The following is a 27,876-nucleotide window of genomic DNA, read 5'->3' as shown; positions in this document are numbered from 1 at the left end:
CCCTCTTTACCATGCTCTAACGAGCTATCGCTGTATTGGATTACTGTGACAGAAATACAATGATTCTTGGTTGTGAATCTCCCTTCCGACATGTGAGGGCGCTAAGCAGCGAGAACAGAGTTATTTGGACAGGCTGGTGTGACAGTTTCTTCTCAGTGTCAGGAAGCGGGCCAGTTTGGAAGAAGGCAAGACTCCGTTGCAAGAACATATTGACCTGGAAGGGAAACAATGTGGCAGCCGTAGATTGGAGTAGCAGTTGCACACATTTACCAAGGGGTCATGCGTGACAGCATAAATAGGGACGGAGAATTGTAGTCTGTTCCTTCGCATTGGTTTAAAGAGAGAACCAAGAAGGACTGAGAGCGAACCAGTGAAAAGCAAAAACAAAGCAAAAATAACAAGAATTGTGAGTTTGTTGTGAACTGTGAACTGTTGTGTGTTTATTTGTTTGTGTAATAATCGTCTTGTTTGTACACTAGATAGCTAACATGTTTCTGGAGCTGTCGCCAAGGGCAAGCACTAAAGCCAGAACTTCACTGCACCATTGTCACTTAAAACTAAACTGTATCACCCACCAAGAGCACTACTGCACTCACCCAGGGCTGGTGACTGTGTATATATTATTGTGAGGTGGATATGTGTGTTTTTTCTTTATTGTTTGGGTATGCAAAACCTGTTATTGTCTTTGTTATAATTGTGCACTGGCCACCAGACCTGGCATTAAAAAAATAAAATACCCCTTTCCAAACTGGATTACAGTCTCTGTCTGTTTCCTGCACTGCATCACCTCTGCACCTGTATCCACTCAGCTACCTTGTCACAGTTACTGATCACAGCCTTTACATGCCATATAATTCACATGGTGCTGGAAGGCATTTTAAGGGATGCTCAGTCATTACTAATTCACGGAACAATATTGTATTTCAAGATATTTCACGATTAAACATAATATTCAATAAAACAGAAAAAAATGCATTGTCACATTCAAAATTATTAATTATTTCTAGTTATTATCCAACAAATGTTCCTAAATATTTAAATACTTACCTAAAAAGCAGTAAATGCCACACTGTAGAATATTTCGTTTTTTATGATAAGTGAATTGTTCACTCTGCCTTTAAGTTAAGCGAATGCAATCGGATTGCATACCTGCTAACATTTGGAAACTGTTCAGCAGGATGCTCGCCTCTCCGGGAAGGGGGCGGTGGGGGGGGTCATACACATCATACACATGGGAGGGGTCATATGCAAAAAACTCTCCACTTTGTAACAAATTATTTTTTTTTTTGTTCCTGGGTAGTAAGTGTTATTTCCTAATTGCTTATGCCTCAAAAGTATAGAAAATGGCTATTATTCCCCACAAACTTTGCTTTTGTGACCAGAACAGTGATATTTCAAAATATCACTATTTCCAATGGGAAAATGGACAAATGTGTGTCTTTTCGTTCACATAAAGTCAGAAAAAAACAACATATGAATCCAAATTAACATGTATTTATACTAAAGTAATACAAAGATGACTACAAAAGATTTAGAAGTGAGTAATCATCTTTGTATTTCTTTAGTATAAATACATGTTTTCTATACTTTTGAGGCATAAGCAATTAGGAAATAACACTTACTACCCAGGAACAAAAATTGTGTTACATAGTGTTATCATATAATAGAAGTATCCCCCAACACCACACACAAGACAATCATGACAGTAAAAAAGTAAAAAGATATAATGACACTATTTTTATTCTAAGGGTAAACATCGTGACTTTCTTCCTATGCATCGGGATGCGGGCCATTTGACTCTCCCAACCATATAGAGACTGTTGGCATGCAACCAGATTGGGTGGGGGGAGATAGTGGAGAGGTCGAAGATTAACATCCCCTGGGGAGCAGATGTTTAGACGACATATAGAGACAGACTCACAAACAAAAGCAGCACTTGCTGTAAGTTGTTGTAAATAAATATTATTACATTGAAAAGATGCCTTGCGTCAATGCACTGACCTGACACTAATAAAGTGGCCAGGCAGTGTAGGGTACTTCACAAACTTGAGTGTATTTCTTGTGCACTCTTTTCTGTGTCAGTCTGACATACATAGATGCAAAGGACTTGATTAGAGGGAGCCACCAAACACTTAGAAACAAATTACAAGTATCTATAAAAGAACAGATGAAAACCTTTTTTTTTTTTTATAGAACATCTTGTGGTATAAACATTTCGAATGGTTTCTCATTGACATTCTTAGTGTGAGATCTACACTCTCAGCTCTCTTTGTACCTGCAGGAACGTGACTTATAATACATTTTAAAAGGGCAGGAATTATCAGAATTACCTTTGCTAATGCATTCTTTGTGTTGTTCAGAACAAATTTACAGCCTATCCTCTGACCTAAATAGAGCTTTTATAATCACATCTAAACTCTGAAGTACACCAGATACACCGCAGTTTAACCATTAGCTAGCCCCCTGTAAGGTATATTGGTATATTTTGCCTGCTTCTTAAAAAAAGTAACTGAGCTTCAAATATTTTGGAGATGTATCTTAAACATACTGAGTTTGAGAACGTTTCTGGAACACTGGTCACACGTGTTTTGTAAATAAATCTAAATTTAAGGTCTGAGGACAAATTACTTCTTGCTGATTAGTTGTCTTAAGAGGTGGTGTTGAAAAGGGGAGCCGCTGTGTCTAAAGCACGGGACCATCTTCTGACAAACAACAGATTTGTAAGAACCTTCCTGAACATTCTTTTGAACTATAAAGTTCAGTATCATGAATATTAAGAGTTGCAGTGACTGTGTGAAACATCACACAGAAACCTGTAACTTTATTAGACAATAAAGTTACCTTTGACACCTTATCCCTGGGGTATAAAAGTAAGGACCATCCACTAACAAAGTGGAAAACGCTGATGTCAAGCTTAATTGGGATAATTGCCCCAAGAGAAAATGTAGATTAAGCATAACAAAGTCTCAAACTCAAAGACAAGTGGACCGGTGAAACTGGACTGGAACCAACAAAACCCTTCTCTGCCTTTTGTGTTTCGCCTCTGTATCGTCTTAGAGCCCGAAGTGACTTTGTGTTCAATCTGTGAGCCTGCAATCGTGGATACATTAATGATCTTACAAACCCCTGCTGGTGACTGTAGTTGGAAAAAAGCAAAGATACAGAGGTGCCCAGACAACCTCACCCCTCTTACTAACTCCACTGTTAAAGGACCTAACCCTCAACCAACGTCTAATGCCCTGGTTTGATGAGTATTTCATGACATTACCACAAACTAGGGGGCTCTAAGACTTTAAACTGATTGATTGACTGATTAAACCCTTTGATTATTTTCTCTGATTGGTGCCATTCTGTAACTTTGTGAACTGCAGAACTGAACCACATCTTTATTCATCTAGCTAGTCTGTATTCAACAAACTGCTTTAATTTACCAGAGCTGTTATATATTATTACTGACACACCATCGTCATATATCTGAGCTTCAGAAGTATTGGGATTCTCAGGTCTGAGACTACCGGCCTCCTTTGGTCAAACCTAGGGGATGATGGTCTGAAATAATTTGAATAACTCTGAATCTTCACGTTCCCACCTCCACCTTCAACACTTTGCCCCAAGTGGATATGAAAAGTAAAACTTGCCAAATACCATATTATCAAACGGTAATACTGACTACTAACTAATAGAGTTATCATCAAAAAAGCTACAGTACACTACTACAGTAGTCTTTCTGTATAGGAGCACCTCTTAAGAGAACACTTAGGCTAAGAGAACAACTGTGTGGTGAAACAGATTTTCTGTTTTGAAACCTGATAACTCATCATCAAACTTAAATTCAAATGGTTTATTCAAAACTGACTTGTCATGTGGAGAGTGTCTTGAGGAACCGTGATTTTATTCAATCTTTCCAGAACCGGCGTCATTTATCATTGCCTCGTTTTGTATTCTGATTTCCATGAGTGCACCTCATCGCTACAAAATGGCATGTAAACCAAACGGCAAAACGTGGCACTGTTTCTCTTGCTACAGAAAGTAAGAAATTGTCTGAGCTTTTGAAAAAAATCAGGACAATTTGGTGTTTCCTGTTCTGGTGAGTTGTTCCTGTACATGTATTCATAATTAATCTAGAGTGGCTGCTGTATTTTTTAACATACACTTGCCTATTACTTTTCTCTTACTTATTCTGTTAAGTTCATATGCATCATGACAAGTAATACATATTTATTTATTTATTGATTCATATTGTGTCTGGTGATTCAGATAAGAGAACACTTCGCTTGTTCTCTTTGCCGGAGACTACTGTATACAATAACTCACATACCCTAACAAAACGGTTGAACACACAACACCAACAGGGGCATCGTTTAGCTGAGATATGAGCAACCCAAAGTGTGAGACTCATTTTCAATTGTATTGTGTTGTACCTTTGTACTGGTTGGTAAGCTACCAAGTCCACTGTGTGGTCAATGGTGAGAATGCATCCATAACAAACACTGCAGAGAGTCAGCAGGTTTGTCCTGCCAAGCCCAGTCACTCAAGAAAATGTAGCACGGCTGTCCACTTCTATAATCTATCCCCTTCATCTGCAGCCTCAAACACTGTTTCCATTAACAACAAAAAAAAAAAAAGAAAAAAGTAAAAAAGATGCATTGATCTGTGTCCCTGGCTGAATCTTTCTCGCCACCATTTGGCTTTTATTTTCAGCCAGTATACCCCAGCCCTCTCCACCCTCTCCCCAACCATTTGGTATGTGCTGGAATAAAAATATATAAAAAAAAAAACCTTATGAAAAACACATATGTAATGAAATTCTAATTCTGAACCAAAACGGAAAGCAATTATCCACGCCTAAACGTAGACTTCGAAGTCTGACTCTCATATTAAAATGCCTATTTCGAAAGTATTTTCATAATAAAAAAACTTAGGTATTATAACAGCTGCTCAACTTAATAGAAACAGCCTGTTAATCCTTCACAAATGGTATTCAGTGGCCATGCAGAAGTTACACTGCAATGGTAATACAGCAGTTTTACACGGATGAGCAATGGTAGCATAAGGGCAGCTAGAATGTAATGAGGCAGCCATTGATAGAATGCTACCACAGTGGAAACATTCTCATATTGTGAGTAGCAATGGTATAAAGCAATGAGCATGAGTAGAGTTTAAACATTAGCCAAGTGTGCCTAAATTATTTAACCATTGTAAGAAATATGCAGGACATATTGTATATAGGTGCTAGCCTTATATACACAGCAGTAAGTGTATAGTGAATTCTTACATATTCAATCTCCCTTCAAGGAGTTTCCCATATACAATTCAATGCTGTACATACATAGCTTTATAAACAAATGCATGTTGCAGTCATTTATATAATAGTGATGATGGGCCTCTTATGATGGCTTTTCTTATTGGTCACAAATATTCCCAAAATGTTAAAATGTAAATGTTTTTGGAAATTAAATCTAACACCTCTAGTGCAGAACATTAGGTTATTACCAAAACCCTGAAGTACCTGGAATAAAAGCCGCTGAGGGCATTGCTTGGACTTATCAGACGTACAGCTGTTGAAGATTGCCAATCTCCTGTTGAAGGAGCATCGCTCTCACTGGTTCGACGGTGGTGAGGAGCACACCCTTGAAGGGTTGCGGACCTATGTGAAATTGTAGTGCGTATCCCTGTCTCATTGTTGATAGCACCCAGGAGTCCTGGGTGCAGCCTTGCCATGGGTCATTGCCGTTGGTCAGACGGGTTGTGGGGGTGTTTGGTGGCAGCCAGGGCCTCTCAGGTGGGGTCCTCTCTTGGGAGAATCTGTTACCCCTTTCCTGCGGTGAACCATTGCCGCTAGCTCTGCCTCTGCCTGCTTGTCTACTCTGGGCTGGAGGGTGGTGTTCAGACCATTTTACCCCAGCAGGCTGTGAATGCCACCTTGGGTGCTGACGGTAAGCCAGAAGGAGCGAAAACTTGGAGGCGACCTCCGTGGCCTTGTGGGACCTCTCAAGGCTCACACCAATGGTCACCCCAAATGTCTGCCCCGGTGTAATGGGGGCATCCAGTAATGCCACCTTCTTGGTCTCCATGACCTTGGCTTGCGTCAGCCACAAATGCCAGTGAGCGACCACCATAGCTGCCAGCGACCTCCCTGATGCCTGGCTTAACCCCATTAGGTCAGTCATCACATGGATGCCGTGAAGGACAGCTTGCCTGGGCTAGGAGGTCTAGGTAGTGGGGATGGGGAACAAGACTGTTGGGGCTGGGACTGCCTGGTGGTAGGGGGCAGTCTGTCCTGTAATTTCAGTAGGGTCTCCAGCATGGTCTGCTAAGCCCTTATAGTCTCTTGCTAGCTCCACGAAACGGTGCTTGCACGGCGACCATCTGTCCCTTGGTGAGTGTCCCCTTCTGCTCATGTCAGAGCAGAAGGAAGCAATTTTTCTTCCAGGACAACCTTGTACTTGGCTTGATTCATGCCAAAGCTGCCCAATTCCAGCCTTGCTGAAGCACCCCCAGATCATCACCGATCCTCCACCACATTTCACAGTGGGTGCGAGACACTGTGGCTTGTAGGCCTCTTCAGGTCTCCATCTAACCATTAGATGACCAGGTGTTGGGCAAAGCTGAAAATTGGACTAATCTGGGGGTGCTTCAGCAAGGCTGGAATCGGGCAGATTTGTCTGTGAAGGGCACATGAATCAAGCCAAGTACAAGGTTGTCCTGGAAGAAAACTTGCTTCCTTCTGCTCTGACAATGTTCCCCAACTCTGAGGATTGGTTTTTCCAGCAGGACAATGCTCCATGCCACACAGCCAGGTCAATCAAGGTGTGGATGGAGGACCACCAGATCAAGACCCTGTCATGGCCAGCCCAATCTCCAGACCTGAACCCCTTGGAAACCTCTGAAATGTGATCAAGAGGAAGACGGATGGTCAGAAGCCATCAAACAAAGCCGAGTTGCTTGAATTTTTGCGCCAGGAGTGGCATAAAGTCACCTAACATCAACATGAAGGACTGGTGGAGAGCATGCCAAGACACATGAAAGCTGTGCTTGAAAATCAGGGTTATTCCACCAAATATTGATTTCTGAACTCTTCCTAAGTTAAAACATTAGTATTGTGTTGTTTAAAAATGAATATGAACTTATTTTCTTTGCATTATTCGAGGTCTGACAACACTGCATCTTTTTTGTTATTTTGACCAGTTGTCATTTTCTGCAAATAAATGCTCTAAATGACAATATTTTTATTTGGAATTTGGCAGAAATGTTGTCAGTAGTTTATAGAATAAAACAAAAATGTTCATGTTACCCAAACACATATCTATAAATAGTAAAACCAGAGAAACTGATCATTTCGCAGTGGTCTCTTAATTTTTTTCAGAGCTGTATGCTCAGTGATTGATGGTCAAAGAGGGCTTTTTCCCATTCGGTAATGGTCATTCAATTGAAAGGGAACCACAGTGTGCCTTATACCAGGATCATCTGTTCCAAATTGGAACTAAGTCCATCAGTGCCATTGCTGGTAATGCTGTGGCCTGCTAATAGTTTTACAACACCAGGTTAAGACACAGGTATTATATTGGGATCCTAATGGTATTTTTCAAACTTTTCAGCAAGGGAAATTCTTCTACTTTCAACCCATGCATAGAATGAATAAGAACATTAATAATTAGTGCTGACATGGATTTATGTGCATTGTGTATTAATTATAAATCATGATAATATACCACTCTGCCAACAAAAAACAGCAATATTCCAATACAACTTATTTTTCCATAAGTGTTGTATCGTGTAAACTACCCCCTGACTAGACAAGGGTAATCTATTACCATGCATTGTGTTCTGTTTTTAATGATGAGTATCTCCAGTGGATCCTGTGTCTCATGATATAACAGTGTCTCCTCGCTAGGAGGTCCTCTTGCTCAACCAAAGTGCTTTTGAGATGACACTCTTATACAGCAGGAGTTTTATACTTCACTTTCAGTTTTATGCATCAACTTTTAAGCACTATCTTTTAACTGTTTCCTAAATAACAGGAGCTGCAAGATCTAATTAAAGAGTGTCTGTAGAATATTAGCTTAAAGATTAAGTAGCGGGGTTCTGAAAAATATAGCATAGAAAAGCCAGAGCACTTGTTTTTTTTCTTCCTGCAGTGATTTAGATGACAGATCTCAAACCCCAGTTCACTAGAGCCAACAGGTGCATGTTTATGTCAGGTGCATGTTTACAGGACTGCGAGATCAACATAGGAAGGCCACTTAAAAACAAAACCATTCCAAAGCAGGCTTGCTGTTGTATGTTTAAATCTAGGATTTTAGTCACTGAACTCCACATCCAGACACATGTTTGGATTGTTTCTTTTTTTTTTTATCTCAGTCATTAACTGTTTAATACAGACGTTTTCATATGTTTATAAGCACAGCCTCTATTACTTGCCAAACGCAAGGCAGCTTTATCATGAGGCTTCGAGCACTCACTATTCTCACGGTTTACACTCAGTGCTGGGCACATGTCTCTGCTGCTGATTTTAAAACCAGTAAAGGGTGCTTTTTCCTCATGTAAATACAGCACTCACCACCAGCAATCTGTTTAGTAACTATTAACTGCAACTGGTGCTTTCCTGCCTTCTAAATCCATGCTTTTTCTAACCTCTGACAGGCCATTTACGGTGATCTGGTTCTCTAATTAGGCGTGTAAATAGGCCAGCAGTATATTTACACAACGCAGGGAATGGGAAGAGGCTGTGTGGTCCCTTACTAGAAGACCCTTTCCCCATCTATTGGAACTTAATGCAGAATCAAACTGTTGTTTTAATGTTACCTCATGATTTCAATGTTACCACCTGGCAAACCTTCCCATGCATGAATTATTCTCACTACTCTCTTTTAAGTCCAAAGCAGTGGCTTAATTCTAACTGGTCAATATCTAGAACATCAACATACAAAAACTAAAAGAACGAGAAAAGGACATTCAGCACATTAGTGCTCGTTGAGTTTCTAGTAGCTGATTGACTCGGAACTCTAGTCAGAACTAGGGAAAGTTGAAAATGAACAGTCCTGCTTCCTAGAAGGGATTTGATATACCATAGCAATGCTGTATCTTTGATATGAACAATGTTTAAAACAATGTTACTTCCAAACAAAGTCACTTCTTCACTGGGCAATATAAACTACACAGATATCTGCACCTAAAAAGTTACAGGAAACCTAAACAGTCATATAACCTCATGAATTAAAAGCACAGAGAAGGAAGGGATCTCAACAGCTTTCTATAGGTACAGTAGATGATAATATTAGGCTGATTATTTTGAAATTGACTCAGGCCATGTACATTTTTAGCTCCTTCCATGATGTGTGCTGGGGACTGTGTGTTTTTATGTTTGAAGGAAAAAAGTCCCCATTACAGTAACAAAAATGTTGAGGTCCCCTTTACTCAGACAGATGTATCTGCAAATTCAGCATTCTCCATCAATCTTCCAGTCACATCCCACACTGATCCAGGGCAGGGCTGAGTAATACACTGGCTATACATTAATGTACACTCAACCCTTGCCTTTTATAGTGTCAGACTTATTGTGAGCAAAATGGTTGGGCCATGAAACAGTACAGCACCAGCAGAGAGCCACATAACCCACTGTGGAAACTACATAGTAATTCAACAAACAAAATGTTCACCAAGACTGGAAACACAAAACCAGGGCCAGCAGTATCGTAAAAAATACGTCCTTGCCCCATTGTTCGGACTTAGTTAAGGACAGATAGGTCCCATTATACTATACATGTATATTCATGGATTCTGATTCTCTCAATGGCAATGACTGTCATAACCAAGGTTTACAACAGGATGTGCTGTATGTATATAAAGGGGAGCCCAGAAGAACTGGCACCTTGTGGTTTCACACATTTCATTTCTAATGTAGCTGTCTTATGTTAATTAACTGTCAATGAAGAAGTCACCAGTTTGCCATTGCTGTCTAGTTTACAAAGGAAAGACAGCGTATTTAATTTACTTTCAAAAGATACGTTTAACCCATGTGTCCCATGCCTGGTACTGTATTTCATTAGGATGTTCTTTATTGTTACTTGGATTTGAAATCAAAGAGTGATCTTGGAGGTCACAGGTACTTATAATTCAGATCAATCCTGCTTGACTTTTTTGTGGATTTGCTAATATATTTTGCAGGGGAAAGCCAGGTTTCCAAACCAGAAATAAAAGCAAGGCGAGAACACATGACCACTCCCAAACAAGTCTCTCTCCATTGCATAAAAAAGCCAGACTGCCTTGCAAAAGCAGTTCTATAGAGCGTGACCTCAGAGCTCAGAACACTTCACAATGGTGCAGTACGCAGCTCTGTCCGTTACAAGGGTTTTTTTTTTTTTTTTAAATATACGTTTTATAATATCACTAGTTTTTTTTTTTTAATCTTTTCAGAAAGGTTTGAAAACTAGTCTCAAGACTAGTATAACACTAATGGAAATTTTTTTTTTTTTTTCCTTTTCGGTGCTTCTGTGCATTTTATGACTGCTATTGCAAAGTGACATTGATCTCACCTGACACTACTCATTGTGTCAGTGCTGCTGAGAAGATGACAGGGAGCTTACCTGACCACTTTAGTGCCATTCCTGACAAGCTGCATGTCTATCATACACCCCCCGTTCACATAGGCGGCCAGGTTAATCTCAGAGAACTCCGCCTACAATGTCAAGAGATACAACAAACAACACTCATCAGAAAACAACATGTGACATGAACATACTAAATATAGATGCTCCTAATTGCATCTAACATTGAAGCTTTTAATGCATGAAGTGCATTCTAAGAATGCACAGTATCAGAGAAGGCATCTCAGCCAGTCAACAAAGAATTGGCTTTTACATTTGTGCAAGTCCCTCTCTTTAAAACATTGCACAGAGATAGCATCAAAGGGACAACAACTTCCACTTCTGCGCTTTTATTGAATTAAAATGGTTTATGGAGTCTGTGAGGTTTACAGCAAAACAAAACTGACTTGTAAATATAGCGACAGGTATTTATATAGAAAACAGCATTGTAAAATGGTATTTATATTTAAGAGCAGTCCTGACAGAAATATTTGGGGTATTGGGTAAGGGTGCTTTACACTTAAAAACATGGCAACTCATTTTACAGTCCATTGTGTGGAGATTTGATTGCCACTGCATTACATGGTTTCTTTAGATTAATTTACAGAAAATACCCATGTGGCTTCTGATTCATTACAAAAGTAGTTTTAGGAGCACATTTTATGTGTTATACTGTTATAGGCTGACTCTGCTTATTTTCATCTAGAATGAAAAGTCACCTGCTAAATTTCTATTATTGGTATAAAAGAGTGAAGCACCCATGCTTATTTCTAAAGCTGGTTCTATTTATTTTTAAGAATAATTCAGTATTTTTTTTCCTCCAGCTCTCACTACACTACAGTACTTTCTTGCTAAGAGGTCTGCTCGGAATGGCGCCAGGCAGACGTCTAATCCAGGCCATGCTGCCACAGTGACATAAAGGATGACAGCAGGTGCACAAAACAAGCTTCAATATCCTGACTATTATCAAACAGACAAAGCAAAGGCACTTCTAGTACAGTATGGACGCTGATCAGTAATCTGAACATGGTCTTGTATTTAACCACAAAGAAGTGTGAATAGATTCAAGTTTTACAAAAGCATTTTTTTTTTAACCCCTTAGGTTAAAACGGGTCAAAGGGACCAGTGGGAAGAGACCCCATGCTAGCCATGTCACTGGTGTAGTTTATTGTGAGTTTAAGTGAAGGTCAGTAAAGGATTGATTGCCCCACAGCCTCCTAGCATAAGCTCTCAAGGGTTCTCTCGTCTCAGATGTCTGCTAATCAGGGGCTGACAGTGGAACACTCAGTCATATAAGAGTGTGGTCAGTCCAGCCCTGCCCAAGTCCATACAGAGCTAGTTCAGACAGTTCATACCACGTGAAGAAGGCTGTTACACAGCTAGTCCTTCTCATCTCTTAACTGAGAAGAGATAGTGATCAGATTGAGTCATCTGGATTCAACTCCTATTTGCTGTGCTATGAATGCTGACAGCACTGGGAATGCGAGACATTCTCTATTAATTTAGTAGCTGTAACTTTGCTGGCTGCAATGTTTTATTTATCCCTCTATAGCATTGTTTGTTAAATTACTTAACCCTTCACCGACTAAGAGAGAATGTGTTATTTCTAACATCCACTGAGGGCAGTGTGTTGCATGGGGGCAAGTTAGTGTGACACTCTGGTGTTCCTGATGTACTTATTTAGACATGGTTTTGAGCTCTCTAGTCAAGCCACAGGGATGATTTAAAAAAAAAAAAAAACTCACCAAGATGATGCGAATTGAATCTAAATTACAAGTTGCTTTTTAACTTGATCTATTTAAAAACATATCCTCGTAACAGTCTGAGGGGATGGTCACGCTGCAATACGGACCAGCTGTATTGGTGAAAGCCTGTTTGGTTCTACTTAATTACACAGGATTTTCAACCCAGAAGGAAGGATTTAACAGGATTTCCAGGAATGAGTCCCATTACAAGCCGGTACCACCGCACCCGGACATAATCCATCACAGTTGCGCAGCACTGAGCACTAATACATTACCTAAATGCCACGCTCTACCACTTCACTGGGCATTTAATCCTAGAAGACCCGTCTCATACACTATTTACCCCACAGAACGGAAACATTAAGTAAAAGTTCATGGGTTGGCTCCTGCACAGGCTTATTGCTACAGAGGCTTAATTAAATAACTGTTCTAAATAAATTGTGAAATGTACAGTTTAAACCTGCATGGTGCCCTGCGTGTTCAAACACCCGTTTAAATGGAAATTTTCAAGTCCTGTAACATAGGATCAGGCAGCCAACTGTAAATGTGCACTGCCCAATAGATAGGGTTTTTATTATTATTATGATGCTGCAAAAAATGTCAATTAAAGGTCCTATAAAGCAGATTTAAACATCTCTTCTATGTCAAAGCAGGTCATGAAGCATGACAGTCAATCAGGGAAGCAAAGGGCTGGTTAAAGGCAAGAAGCCATTGAAGAGGTGGGGGCAGAAATAACCTAGCAAGTGCAACCCTAACTGAAAGCATGGTAACAAACAGAGATGTCTTCAACCAAGTGTAGTACTAGACACCATGTTTTAAAATAAAAATACATGTTTACTATACCAAGAGTTTCTTTCAAAACCTACATACTTACATAGTGAATGGAAGTAGACAACAGGTGCTGTAAGATGTATGCAATTATTGTGTGAGCTACAGTACAATACCTTTAAATCCCATGTATTGTTATGATCCTCTACTATTGTGACAGCATGGCTGAGCAGTGGGAATCTGCATAGTGCCTTTAGCTTTCAAAACTGTTATATCCCACAACCAGCAATGAACGCCCACTGCTGTCCCACAGCACACAATTCAGGAGGATGTTATCATGGCACCAGGTATTATCCATCCTAGCATATCTACCATGACACAGCTGTGATGGGGTCTGTTCAGTTGATCTAAATGTTTTATGTCAAATTGGTCTTTGATAAAACCAACACTGTATGTGAGTCTCTTCTTGTAAAAATTGACCACTCTATTTTTGCACTGCATTTTTGCATGGTATTTTTGCATATTTCCCATGGTTATATTGTTCAATGCATTTACCATAGTTTACCATGGTTTGCCATGTTTACTGATATGCTTTCCTATACCTGTTTGGTCTTTACAATGCTTGCCTTTTTTCTTTAGTGCATTTTTGTCTTTGAAAGTAAGTAAAACATCAAGTTTGGTCCTCATTTAATTGTATACAGTGGCAATACTTGGATCTGCTACAGTTCAGATCCCCTGAATTGACCCTACTTTCCTGTATGATACTCACGCTCGAACCAGACCTACAAAACCAGACAGTTGTGCACCGAATATGAAGCCAGTTACACAGGAACACACATCTTTCACTAGGGTCCTCATTCAAAAGAGGCCCATGATTCATCGAGCAGTTATCCTCATCGAAACGAAACGCAGCAGAGTTCAGCCAAGGCAAATAGATGCAGAACATCTGTGCCTGTGTGGAGTTGCTCTCTGGATTAATTGGTGCCAGACAATTAGATTAGCCTGTTGGACTGAGAATCACATTATTGAAGAGATGATAAACATCCAATACCACTTCCAAAACTGGCCAGTGAAGTGGACAGTGTGGCACATAACTCATCTACAGTATGTGCTTTGGTTCTTTTAACTTTTTTCATCTTTCATGTCACAACTCTATAATTTAGCTTCCTGTGTTACAGATAAGACTATCCCGCATGAGTTGTACACTTATGCTAGAAAGAAAGAAAAAAAGAAAGGTGCCAGACTTGTGTTCCTGAGTATAACCTGTGAATGCCCCTAGTGTACCCCTAGAGGTCATTTTTATACTGTCCTCCTTGCAGGTTATGTTGCACCATGCACCCAGATAAAAAATGAAGACCACGTACTTCATACATGATAAATGGTCTTTTCCTGGCTGAAATAAAAGGGAAAACAAAAATGATGGATTAAATCAAGATGCTCTCTCACCCAGCCTTTGTGAGTTTAAATTATCGTTGGTTTGACAATAGGACTGAACGCAATGTGTTAAGCAGATGCATGAGTACAAATTGCAATATTAATTTGCTGACATTTGGTGTTTCTTTACCCTGCAGACTGTGACCAGATTACAAGTTATATCTACAGTTATATATTATTTCTCTCAACCCCTGGTCCAAGCTCTTGTACTCTCCATCTTGCCCTGGTTTTCAACCCTGTGCCAGCTCCTACAAGGCCAACCCTGGGAGATTCCAATTCACCTGGGTCTCCCCAGTCAGGCGAAAGGCACTCTCTGGCATCCGGAACCAGGCAGGTTCCAATTATGGGTCTGATCCCTGAACAGGACTGCTGGTCATCCCTAGGGCTATCTGACACGGTCGTGGGCATGTTGCAGAATGCTAGGTCAGGTTCCACTAGGTCGTTATACGCCTACAAGTGGAGATACTTTCAGTGCTGGTGTCTGTCTTGAGGTCATGACCCTGTATCTTGCCCTATGCCAGTTAACTTGCAGTTTCTGCAAGAACTGCTGGATGCCGGTAGGTCACCTTCTACTTTGAAGGTGTATCTGGCGGCCATTTCTGTATGCCATACCCTCGTTGACTCTGCATCTCCAGGTGTGCATTTCTTGGCGAACCATTTTCTCAAGGGTGCTCAGCGATTACACCCTCTGTGGAGAGACGTTCTCCCCAAATAGAGCCTTGATATTGTGCTGGAGGAAAGAGGAAAGGAGATTGAACTCTCTCTGCCTGGTGCAGGCATTAAGGTGGTATGTGGATAGGAAAAGAGCTCTGCATCATTCTGACCAGCTCTTTGTCTGTCACCCTAGGACAGGCCCTCTAAAAGCAGTGACTGTCGCACTGAATTATGTACACAGTCTTGACTTCGTATGACAATGCCGGCTTGCCCTCACCAACCAGCGAGGTCGCATCGGTCGCCCTCACGAGTTTGATGCAAAAGAGAAAATGGTCTCCGTGGTAACCTAACGTTTATATGCCCCAGAGAAACAGGTATAGTCATTTGGCTCTAATTTAACAATAATGAGGCCAACTGCCAAAACAATACATTTATTTGCCATTTATAGTGCACCACCATCACAAAGCGCTTTTCAGAATGAACTGTGAATTATATGCAGAGACACTTAAAATAGGACACTGATTTAACATCTTATATGCTAGACAGAGCACAAGGAGGTTAAGTGACTTGCTCAGGGTCACACAGTGAGTCAGTCAGTGGCAGAGGCGGGATTTGAACTGATGACCTTCCGGTTACATGCCCTGGACTTTAACCACTAGACCACACATACACATATTTACACTTGCAGGGCCCCTGCCCTGCCACACTGTATAATAAGGTTGATGATAAACCTGCTGAAGTCAATTAAAGCAAACCACCAGTACATGAACAGAAGAAAACACTGTCAATGCCAAAACAAACAACGGCCTGCAGATTTAAAGTTTTACTCTTAGAAAGAGTAAAAGGAAGAGGCATAAATTTAGCAATGATCTGAGATCAAATGAGCTCAGCCACATGCCCTGCATGAGATGTTAGACAGTGTAGACTGACAGTCCTCAAAAAGCAGGGGCTTCTGAGTGACGGGGAAAATATCCCACAAAAGCAGAGAAAATTTTGTATTCTGATTCTTAGTAATACATATAGGGGTAGGTGTACTAAGATGGGCCAGTATACATGTATACTATGAGAAAATATGTTAATGAAAAGAGCCGCAATATACTCATGTAAATATTTGTTGCGTCTCCTTAGCGAGATCTCTATTGTGAGAGTCGTGCGACATTGTTCAAATAAACAGTGGGAGTTGAGCTGTGGTTTGCTGCAGCAGAGGGAGCCTGAAGGATAACGTCCATACATGCAAGGGTGCAAGAATCAAACTAATGTGTTTTGGGTAGGCTACACATTAGAGTATGAACAAAAATATAAATATGCACAGTATGCATATACAGTATACAGCTAATGTAGTACAGTAGTAAAATCAAATGAACATCTAGCACTTGCAGCTTTTTATAATATTTGAGAAAAAAATGTTCCCTAAAAAGTCGCTAACAGCATTGTGCATGTTTAGTGCATTTCACCCTAGACTTCCGACTCGTTTGCAACTGGTTTGAGACCATTGCGACAGCTGCAACACTTTAGTACACCTACCCTGTTGTTTTTCCTCACATCTCCGCTTCCCACCCAAAAAAATGTGAATAAACAAATAAACTTGTTTTACAATTTTTTACAACGTTATTCTCAACACTTGTTCTTCAACTGTTAAAATAAATACATGATGATGCTGTTGTTGTTTTAAGTATGCCTGTTTGTTTCACTGTTACAAAAAAGAGCAAAGGTTGGTCAAATCAACAGGTTAAAGAGCTTTGAAGCACTCACGTTGTCTTGCAGAAACAATGACAAGGTACCACTTGAGAGAACAGAAATAGATTCTCAGGAATGCTGAACCAAAGTTCTCATGCTTTAAAAATGATGCTCAGTTTTTATAGCTACTGGAACGGGACAAAGGGATCTAGATTTTAAACAGGAGGTGCTTTTCAGTCTCAATAGTCTCCAAAGTGGGAGAACTAATTTGAGCAACTTATGGAATTGTGAATCTCTCCAGACTCTGGGGCTCCTTCCAAAATTTGGTAAATTAATTTTAATTTGCACCTGTCTGTTTGTGATACCTGAAATTGTATTGAAAGACAATTACAAGTTATACAAACTATTAACATAATGCTATTGTAGCCGACCAATCAGTGAAGGAAAACTACTTCCAGACGTTTGCGAAACCAATCCAGGTAACGTTTACTCTTATGTCTCCCAGATATACAGTATCTTGATTAGGCCTTTTACAGTTAACTGTAGTCTCTTGTACAATTTTTTAAAAGCATTCATCTGCTGTGTTTTTGTGCCTCAGCTTAAATATATGTTTTGTTTGGCTCCGATAAGTGATGCTGTTGCTGAAGGAAATCTGCATGAAATGTGGTTTGCTTATTTAGTTCCAGAGCTTTATCGGCAGATAGTTGCTCAACTCAAGTTATCATGATTGGAAAATAATCCCTTTGTGAGAATGTGTCTTGTTCAGTGCTAGTACCACAATACAGCACTCTCCACCAGCTAGAAAAGCCACAGCCAAGCAACTTTATGCCAGCTCTTTATATTTCACATGCGTGTGTAACAGGGTGGAGGCTGAGCATACTGCAATCGAGCGCCTTAACCACAATGCAAAAGAGCCGGGCTCATCTGCATTCATGGCTTTAGAGCCCCTAACCTCATTTTACTGACAGAAAACAGGAATATAATTCATAACGGCCGTGTATCACACTACACTGCCCATTACACATCAGTGTAATGGGCAGAGGCGTACCATCATAATTCCAGACTAAAGAACAGCCATTTACGACCTCCCAAAAATATTGAGGGTTTGTTTTGCAGCTGTGGAAAAACAAATACGACCCCTGACCACTACAAGAACACACTCATTAGTAAAAATAAAATTAAATTAATGAATTAAGAAATTAATGAGTGTGTTCTTGTACAACAGATTTCCTATGTTCTGCACAGATCTGCGCAGTTCACACAACAGAACTGCAGAAATATGTGCTTTGCAGCTGCCAGAAGTTTCTATTGGTGCTGCGGTGCACACCCTTACTTTTTTTTCAGTTGGTAAAATCAAGTTTATGAAACCATTGCCGTAATTTTCAAAACTCTTAACACAAAACTTCAAACTGAGTTACAGAAATCTAATTGTTTCGGAACCCCAAACACATTTGCATTTGATTACATACAAATTACAAAATCTAACATGACTTTTACAATTATCTACATTATTTGCTCAGTCAGAAATACATATTTCAAATGTTTATATCTGTTTTATGAAATACTTCACTTTAATTGCTATTACCAAGAACGACGTATCATTATTGATAATCGCATTCACATCGTGAAAATGCAAGTAGAATCCCAACACCATATAAAGGGCTGTGTAGACAGCATGCAGTTTGTGACAACATGGATCAGGATGCAGAACAAGATGCTAGGTAAGGGCAAGGTCGTGGTCGCGGTCATGATCGAGGACAGGGACAGGGACAACATCAAAGAAGACGAGATGAAGTACGACCAAAAAGAGCTACCGTGTCATATGAAATCAGAACAACAGATGTTGACCATGTCATCAACAGAGGCTTGTCAATGACAACAACTGGGTTGATTGTCCAACCTAATATGAAAAGGTCAACAGTAGCCTCTATCATCCGGACGTTCCATACAGAGAACAAATAAGTGTATAGAACATGCATAGTGTACCCAGTTTTACAGTACATTTACTGACAGCAGTAAAGAGTAACCACAGCATCCATATTGTGCATTGTTTCCAGAATTGAGAAAAAGGCATGCAGTGGTGGCCAGTCGATTACTCCCTGATCACTTGAAAATGGCTGTATTTGAGATGGTCCATGCAAAAAATGATATTCGCCTCACCAAAATCCAGCGACGCAATGTTTTCATCAGTCTACCTACAATTTCTCGTTTTCTACAAAAGGCACCAAGTAACTATGAAACAAATTTACTTGGTGCCTTTTGAAAGAAATAATCCCAGGATGAAGCAACTGCAAGCAGAATACGTTCAGGTAAGAACACTATATTCATGCCTTAATATACTGCAAAAGAAATGCATACACAGGTACAGTAATGTTTTTATGATACTGTTAGTATGTGAACTTTGATACAGATACTATAATACTGTGGTAGTACTGTGAGTTGATATGGATAAGTAAACCCAACTGTGCACCTCTGTTTTCAGAAGGTAATGGAGCTGGATGTGAATGTCAATCGGCACAAATACATTTTTGTTGATGAGGCTTGCTTGAACTTGACCAAAACACGAAGACGTGGCAGGAATTCATCGGCCAGCGTGTGACAACTCAAGTCCCAGGGCAGCGTGGTAGCAACATCACCATGTGTGCTGCCATTTCAGATGATGGCGTGGTGGCCCATAGGCCGTTACTTAGGTCGTACAATTCCACACATCTACTGAATTTTTTAGATGAGCTAAACAATAACCTTGTTCAAGCTGATCAGGAGGTCACATATGTCATTGTGTGGGACAATGTGGTGTGGGAATGGTTTGCAGCACAGCAGCAATTCATTGTGATGTACCTGCCACCATACTCACCTTTCCTCAATCCCGTTGAGGAGTTGACCTTGTATGGTGTATGTTTAAATAGTTAATTTGCATTCATTTCTGTTTGCAGATTTTGTCCTCTTCTTCAATGATGAAAATGTATTTGCAGCAATGGTTTGATAAACTTGATTTTACCAACTGAAAAAAAAAACTAATGGTTACAATTCACTCTCTCTGTATCTCTCACATGTAAACACATGTGTTGTTTAGAAGCCAAAATAACATGAAGCAGGCTGTTCACACTTTCTAAAAAATTTCACAAAGAAAATTTCGACTCGTATTTTAAGTGTGCCAATTGTAATGTTGAAGAACCTGAAAGTGCTAACCTGGAATTACACAACCTGAGGTAAAGAAAATAAATAAAAGTTTAAAAAATGTCATACAAAACAACATGGTTTTCTTGCTGAAGTGGTAAATAGTGCAGGGTATGGTTGACTATAGCAGTGTTTTTGGAAAGTTACAGCATATTGTGCCATATATTGCATGTGTATTGTTCAGAGTAAATGGTATACAGGTATATAATTAGAAATTTGAATTTTATCTGTGGGAGAGTATAAAGAAATGCAGATTTTGCCAGTACACAGCCATGTATGATAAGAAAGTAATGGAGTTGTTCCACTACTAGTCTATACCACACTGTGGAAGGGGTGTGGGTAATTCACTGACCAGGAGACAGACAGGTGTAATTGAAAGCACCACACAGGTGCCCAGTTTTATTTCAGGGGAGCGTTGGGTTTCTTTAGCCCGCAGAGGGCGCTGTTGGTCCATGGTCTGCTTACCAACTATGGTAAACAGAACCACGGGAACACCAAGCAAGGGTAAACAGTTCAGGCGCACTAGCAGGTGCTTCAAAACAATACTGCAAAAATCAAAGGCACAAAGAAACAGGAAAAATAAAACGGTAACAAAACTACAAAGGGGCTGCACTCTGCAGTAATATCCCGGTCGCCGCTGCCCGTGCGACACGGATCACCGTCCTACGCTGCCGGCTACCTAGCCTGCTCAGCTATCCTTATTCAGGGATCTGCCCAAGGGTTCCCCTCCCTCACTGTCTCGCTCTGAACCTCCATTCCGTTCCGTTCAGTCGTGGACCAGCGTTTCCGCGCACTCGGCGCGTTTAAAAGGGCAGATCTGAGGAAACAACAGAGCGTTAATTTATAGGGCTAACAATCTCCCAAGACGCGCCCCTCAGCCATTCAGAGAGGGGGAAAGTCCACACACCAACTTTCCCACCTCCCCGTGTCACTGCCATGACTCATAGGCGGTTGTTGGACAACTGCCGCCCTCTTCCTGCAGCCCTGTGAACACGCCAGCAGAGTCAGCACAGATCTCTCCCTGCTACACACACACTCCATTAAAAAAAAAAAAAAGATTTTAGTTCCTCAACTGTAATGGGCTATACCTTTTATTTGAGAAGGAAAACCTGAAAACATATGTGATTTATTTATTTAACCAATTATACTGACATTTTCTGTTTTAGTGCAATGTTTTATATTGCAAAACCACTACAAAAGTTGCAAAATAAACAAACTAAATACATTTTGTTATGATGCATGATTAGTATGTTACTCAACATTGTACAGTATATCTGTTTATAGTAAGTTAAGGTACATAATAAAAACAGGGTGTGTGAAGCCCCTTGAGGATTCTAAACCAGTAATGACTAAAGTTTGTTCAAAGAATTAGTCTACAAAAGACTACAAAAATATAGAAGCCATGGTAAACCCTGACTTATCTTATTATCACAAAACTGTACTGCTGCAGTTTGTGGGAAATTTTAAATTACTCCTGATGACAGAAAAAAATGATCTGGAGCACTGACACATGGCTTTTACAGCTGTTTATCATTATGTTTACACCCAATTTTAAATGTCTGACACAAGGCTAATGGGTAAACCTTTAAACTCAACAATCTGCTGACAGTCCTAGCATATATATGTAGGACCACAAACAAGTAAAAAGAGACCAGCACCTAGAAATTCCAATGAAGGGAATTGAAGACCAGCTAACCTCATCTCTATGACAGCCACAGAGATAAAGTCCCTGTTCTCTTGGGTTAAACTTATTTATAATTGCACTGCACAAGTGGATGAGAAAGGGAGCAGGACTAGCTTGGTAACTATAGCAACACTGATAAAATGAGGCGCCCCTAATTCAATATAACTATTGTAAGCTATGAGATATATGTATGAAAGTTGTAAGTAACTTCAAGGTCAGTAAAGAGTCTTTGTTTGCTTCACTGAGGAAATGATAGTTCTACAGCAAATTAATTCTTCTCATGGAAGAAACCTGACCAGACTGCACCCTCACCCTGCCACTGAATCAACTGAAATTGAACATGTATATCTGCAGGAAAGCTGATAGCTGTAAAACATAGGGGGGGTGTGGTCAGGAGTGCCAGTTTAACATTTGACAAGAGTAATTGAATAGATAAACATAGGAATGAAATCATCAATACAGCCCACACTCTTGATCTGAAACTCCCCTCCCAAAACAACCGAGCAGCAGACTGGAGAAGGCTAGATTTGGTGCCAGCTTGTTAGCTCAGTGACATTGTGATCCAACGCAAAATAAATCACAAAATTAGAAGGATTTGGTTATTAGGCGGCCGCAAACTAAAACCACATGCTTTCAAGACTCAAAAATGAAACTTGGCAGGGGTCGGATTAAACAAGGGAAATGGACGACATATTTTTAACATGCACACAAGCCCTGGAAAGAGACCTGGAGTGCAGAATGCCTAATTGCACTAAGCCAGGACGTGCACAGCACAGTGATTCTGAGCAGCCACTCTGATGGAGTGCCAGGCTATGCATTATAAAATCCTGGATTCCTACTCTGTTTAAATTCCTCGTTTAATGAGGTATTTACCTAGAAGCTGCTAGATTTAAAAAGCTGATGTCAGGGCCTAGAGGTAAACTGGCTTGTGGACCCAACTCTTTTAGTCCCCCCTTTGGTAAACAAATAAGAAAGGCCAGCGCTTTCTAACTCACTGTAAGGCCGTGCTGTAAGGGGATAGGTTTTGTTAGTTCAGAAGCACCTGTGATGTCTGGCCTTGCCTACCCTTGTCATTGCAGAAAGGTCACTCGGTTTTACAAGGAATGCATTTCTCATATAGCTACGTGTTCCTGCCCAGCTATTCCTGGAACTTTTTGGTTTGTGAAGGAAACATCAGTAAACAATGGGGGCCCACAGAGCCCCGGGATTGTGGACCACCTCAAACGCCAGGGTTTTGTTGGTTTATGTTTTTTATCATCAAGGGGAAATGTAGAAAGTGTTGTGAAATACTGCAGGAAACCTGAAAATAACCCTGAAATCAAACTTTATTAAATAAACTGAGCATTACTCACACAGTGCAGCTCAATTATTAGTTTCATAAACTGAGGTTTGGGGATATGAACAGGGGTACAGAATCACACATCAAGGGTAGCAAATCCCTTAAGGCAGTATTATAGTGAGATGATGTGAGATCTACATTCTGATAGTACAACAGCAGCTCAACAGAGTGCTGCTCTCTGGTCACAGGAGAACTGCACTGCAAAGTGACTTTATACAACCTCACACTTAAATCTGTAGTCCCATATTTATTCTCAGTTTACTGCAAATAAAGCCCTGATATGCCTAACGTCCCGCTGTACTGCACAGTAGGGCTGTATGAAATGCAATGCCACGCATGTCTTTTGTTTGACTCAGTTGCTCAGTGTTTGTATCTCAGATTCCATACGCTTCTTGCTTTGGCCGACACTTTTACTTTGACTGCTCCGTCCTGTTTTGAGGACAGTTAGACATACTCGTAATCAGACCAGTGAAATTTCACACCGGCTATGAGGCTCAACACATAGAAAATTGAGTTTTATCATCCACTGTGGTAGGAAAACACCAAGAAATGTATCATTTTTACGCATCAGAAGGGCTGTATTTGGAGAATTAACAGTTACATTTAGACTTGCTTAACCTTAAAGAGATGTACATCTCACTGGCTATATTCTTTCGGAAAGGTTTTTTCTTTGATTGTGATTGGAAAAACTTGATCAATTAAATAAAATACAAATATTGACATGTTCTATTTTGAAGAAATTAAATAAATAAATATAGCAGCTAAGCTTTTTTTTAAAAAAAATTCTGATTAAAAAATGCATCAATTAAATAAATATAATATTTTGTCATTAAAAACCAAGCTATTGCTGTGTTAATTTTACTCTACTGTAAATAAAATATAATCATCATTGATTTACTGAAACAAAGCTTTTTTTTCCCCCCCAAGTCTGTGAAGTAATTAAAGATTTATATCATAAAACCAGTATGACTTGTTATCAAAACTTATGGTTGAAACACTGGTCTAAGTTTGTTAAACCTTAATGCTGAACTACACAAAGAGAGCAATATTTCACGAAACTAAACAAAAACATCAGTCTAACATGAAAATGGTAGACCAATGGTTCCCATGAAGGGTTAGCACTGCAGCTCACTATCAGCATGGGGATTTACTTCACAACTTCTGTGAAGACTTATTCCAGTTATTATGTGCATTCAAAAAACAATCTAACTTTTATCCTGAGGACATTGTAGAATATTGTTAAATATTAGTAACATTTTAATAATTAAAGCACCAGAAACCTGCTATGCTTGGACTGCTATGTAATGATAAGGGTTCAACTAAACAGAACCTTTCCTAAATAATATTTATAATGAAAGGCCCACCAACTTTGCATCTCAATAGATGCAAGGGATCAGGAAGCACCAAAGGATTCCATCACCTGCCAGTTTAAATCACATACACAGCAATACCTGTCTGGTACATCCCCGCAACCAGATACAGACCATGGTATTCTGTGTGCACTCTGTCTTGGAACCTCCTTGTTCTGCAGCTTCCAAATAAGGCTCTGATTCAATGAAAGGCGCGCTATTTCCCACCACCAGCGCTTGGAGGTCACCTGGAATCATTTCAGGACTGAATATTTTCGGCCTGTAACTGCGGAGGTGTTTGGCGAGCCCAGACTAGATCAGGTTTGAAAGCTGTTTGTCAAAAACGAGCGCCCAGTTTTTTTTGGGTCAGTATGCAAATTCAGACTTAGAGACTGATGACATGCAGAATAACTCAGCTTTTTGTGAGGGAGAATCAGCAGTTTCGAGCAGAGACTCAAATGGAAGGCAAAGAGATTTATGTGTTGCACAGTAGCAATTTTTGCTAGAATACAGCACATCCTATTTGGTTTTCGTGTCAACATCCTTTTAGCACCTTTGGCTGGTTAAAAGGCAATTTGGTATCTACTGAGGCCACAAGGGTTATTTAAACATCTGACTGAAACAGAAAATGATATTGTGGCAAAGTGGTGAATACGTGCAGGTGAGCGCAGTGCAGAGCAGATTAATGATTTACAGGTGCAAGGGTGTTTATTAATGATTATAATGTCCAGAGCCTTATGGCAAAACCTGCAAACAATAATAATGATGGAAGCAGTACAGCAGCATGTATCACTCCTGTTTGTAATCCCACGAGTTTGAGCCGCAACCAAAAAGTCCCGTCTTTCCTCACCCACACAAAACACAAACACAGGCACAGTTCCTACAGTGCGTGAATTAAGTGCTCGTTGTGCAAAGACAGTTCCAAAGTGAAAAGTGAGTGTTGATGTCCGGGTTAATGCTGGCCTGCGGCTTACAAGCTCCGGATCGTGCTAGTATTCTTTAAAGACAAACAACACTAATCAAACAGTGTTACGAGACAGACGATTACACAGAACACTCATGGTTGCTATTTCACAATTGTGAAATAGGTCTAGGTTTGTCTAGGCTTGTTTGCTTGCTAACCATCTACAAAGGAACAGATCACTGAAGCTACGCCCCCCTATTAATACCCTCGCCCATGACCCCTAGGTTAACGAGCACATCCGCTCCTCCAATCCTCAGATGCCACGCCGTCTACCATCCGGGTCAGTGAGCCTGGGTGCTGTGGCTCCGCCCCCTTCCTAAATGGCCGACTTCCACCTACCCTACAGAATAAATTGTCTTGCCATTTGCTCAAGGTTACTCTGTTCCTTCTTTCTAGTGCCCTCACAGGTCGGGAAGGAGATAAAACACCAAGCGTCATTCGATCTCTGTCACAGATATACATTGGGTTCCATGAAAAACTTGCTGCACCTTGGCAAATCGATGGTACCTCGAGGCACAGCACAGTATGCCACAGTTATCATGCAGTTCCGCTGTTTACCATCTTTCCTTAACAAGATGATTTCTGCCTAGGATTTGTTTAATACTCCCCTGCCTCTCAAGTACTGTATTAGCAAACATAGGCTACTGTATTATTAAAATTTGAATCGAAACAAGAACATCTAAGTTAAGACAGATGTGATATTTCATACCCCCTACCATACACCTTCCAGAATAATATGGAACTATATATTTCTCACATCCAGCTGAGGCATGCTTTTAAATGTCCCCATTTGTGGGCCTGCACTCTCACCCGCCAGGTCATCATTCAGAGGTGGGTTTGTTCGAACCGCACCTTTTTGCCTTAACATAGCAGGCAGGTTCTTCCTTTAGAGCTTGACCACTTCAAAGTATCCTTCTATAAGCATAAAATAAACTGTTGCGATGGCGTGGCAGATTCCTCACAGACTCAAAACCCATTCGATCACTCCCTGCATTGTCTTGGCACTTGGCTCGATCCTCTTTCTAAAAGATCAGTTGTTCACCTGTGCGGACAGTCTCCCTTTCCAGTGCAATAAATATGTGAGTTTTTCTCTGGAAATATGACAGCTGCACAATGACGAAAGAACAACGTAAAAGATCAAAAAGAACCCTCCTTTTTTCCACTGTATTACCCTCTCTTCTAAAAATAGCTCTTTGGTTGGTGTTATTCTTTGAAACTTGCCATTTCCAGTCAGTCTCTTCCCACAATCCCAAACCTCGAAACAGCTTTTATGGATCACTACTTTAAATATGTCCCTTAGAGAGCAAACGAGAACAGCAAAAACACTGTTTATTGTTCTCAATGGGTAAGTTCAAAACGCTCAGAACTCTGTGATGTCTTATCAGTCAAAGTTATTAGAGGCATTTATGGGCTGTGAGTCATAGTTAGCCTGTGAATTTTGAAATCTAAAAATGATGACTATTCAATCAAAAATGGTAGCATACTATAAGTGAAGGCTTGAGTTGTAACAGGTAACACATGAAAATAGGTGGTTTTTAACTTCTACTATCCTGTTAACAGATGACCTAGACCCAGCCACTATACTGTGTAATGAATGGGGGAAGAAGGGTGAAATGCTCTTCATTTAAAAACATGTATCTGAGGGGTTTGTTTTGCACAGAAGGGATGGGGTGTAAACTGCTCATGCATATCTACCATGGAATGGTCCTGGCAGTGCTGTGTTGTTCACTTGGCAAGTAGCCTGGATGAAAACACATACACGCACACACATACACATACATACCTATATATGTATCATAATTCTATCACTGCATAACATCACCCCCTAAAAGAAGCACACGGTAACTTCAAGGAGTGCTGTGGGGAAGGCATGCCCACCCGTTGGAACCGCAATGATATCTTCAATCTCTGGCTCATTGGGGTGTTCAGCTCGGGAGGGACATTACCTTTGGACGGATGGGCCCCAGTGAGCCTGTCTGTCACTCACTGCTGTCTCTGCACTGAGAGCTGAGATACCAGTTCTGGAGCACAGCTTTGCTTTGTTATTCAAACAGCTGGCAGTTCAAACTGACACCTTATAAGGCAGTCTGAGCTGAGGGCGAGGGAGTGTGGCATGTGGAGAAGGGAGCTGTGCAGAGGCCAGGGTGGAAGTCATTCTGTGATGGGAACAGGCTACCCCCTCTTTCATGGGTTAAGGGGGCCCTGCATTCTCTCACACTACCGTAATGTATACAATGTAATGCATGCCCCGTGTACAACTGCGGAGGTGAGGGCCCATTGGTTAGGAAGCACAACACAACTATATGTAATTAAAGCTCTGGGGAGTATTTTTATTTCAAGAATAAAGAAAACAAAAGTATATAAGTAATGGAGAAAACAAAAGCCTAGCTCCCACTGGAGCATTAATAAAGAAACATCTTTCTGTTACAGGCAAGAATAACAGGAGCTTGGTATCAGCTCCCATCAGACTCCCCCTCTCCTGCTTGAGTGCAAACATTA

General features: G+C 40.4%; 1 protein-coding gene across 2 annotated transcripts in view; it reads right to left on the bottom strand.

Annotated features, from left to right (window-relative positions):
* Positions 1 to 27,876, bottom strand: part of LOC121319518 (synapsin-3-like) — a 223,186-nt gene that overhangs the window by 129,652 nt on the left and 65,658 nt on the right. For both annotated transcript variants that reach the window (XM_041257035.1, XM_041257036.1), the window contains exon 4: positions 10,587 to 10,678. In XM_041257035.1, the coding sequence (XP_041112969.1) occupies positions 10,587 to 10,678 (92 nt within the window). The remainder of the gene's footprint in view (positions 1 to 10,586; positions 10,679 to 27,876) is intronic.

The sequence above is a fragment of the Polyodon spathula genome, chromosome 8 (genome assembly GCF_017654505.1).
Source record: "Polyodon spathula isolate WHYD16114869_AA chromosome 8, ASM1765450v1, whole genome shotgun sequence".
In the NCBI taxonomy this organism is placed as follows: domain Eukaryota; kingdom Metazoa; phylum Chordata; class Actinopteri; order Acipenseriformes; family Polyodontidae; genus Polyodon; species Polyodon spathula.
This window is presented reverse-complemented; position numbering and strand designations above follow the sequence as displayed.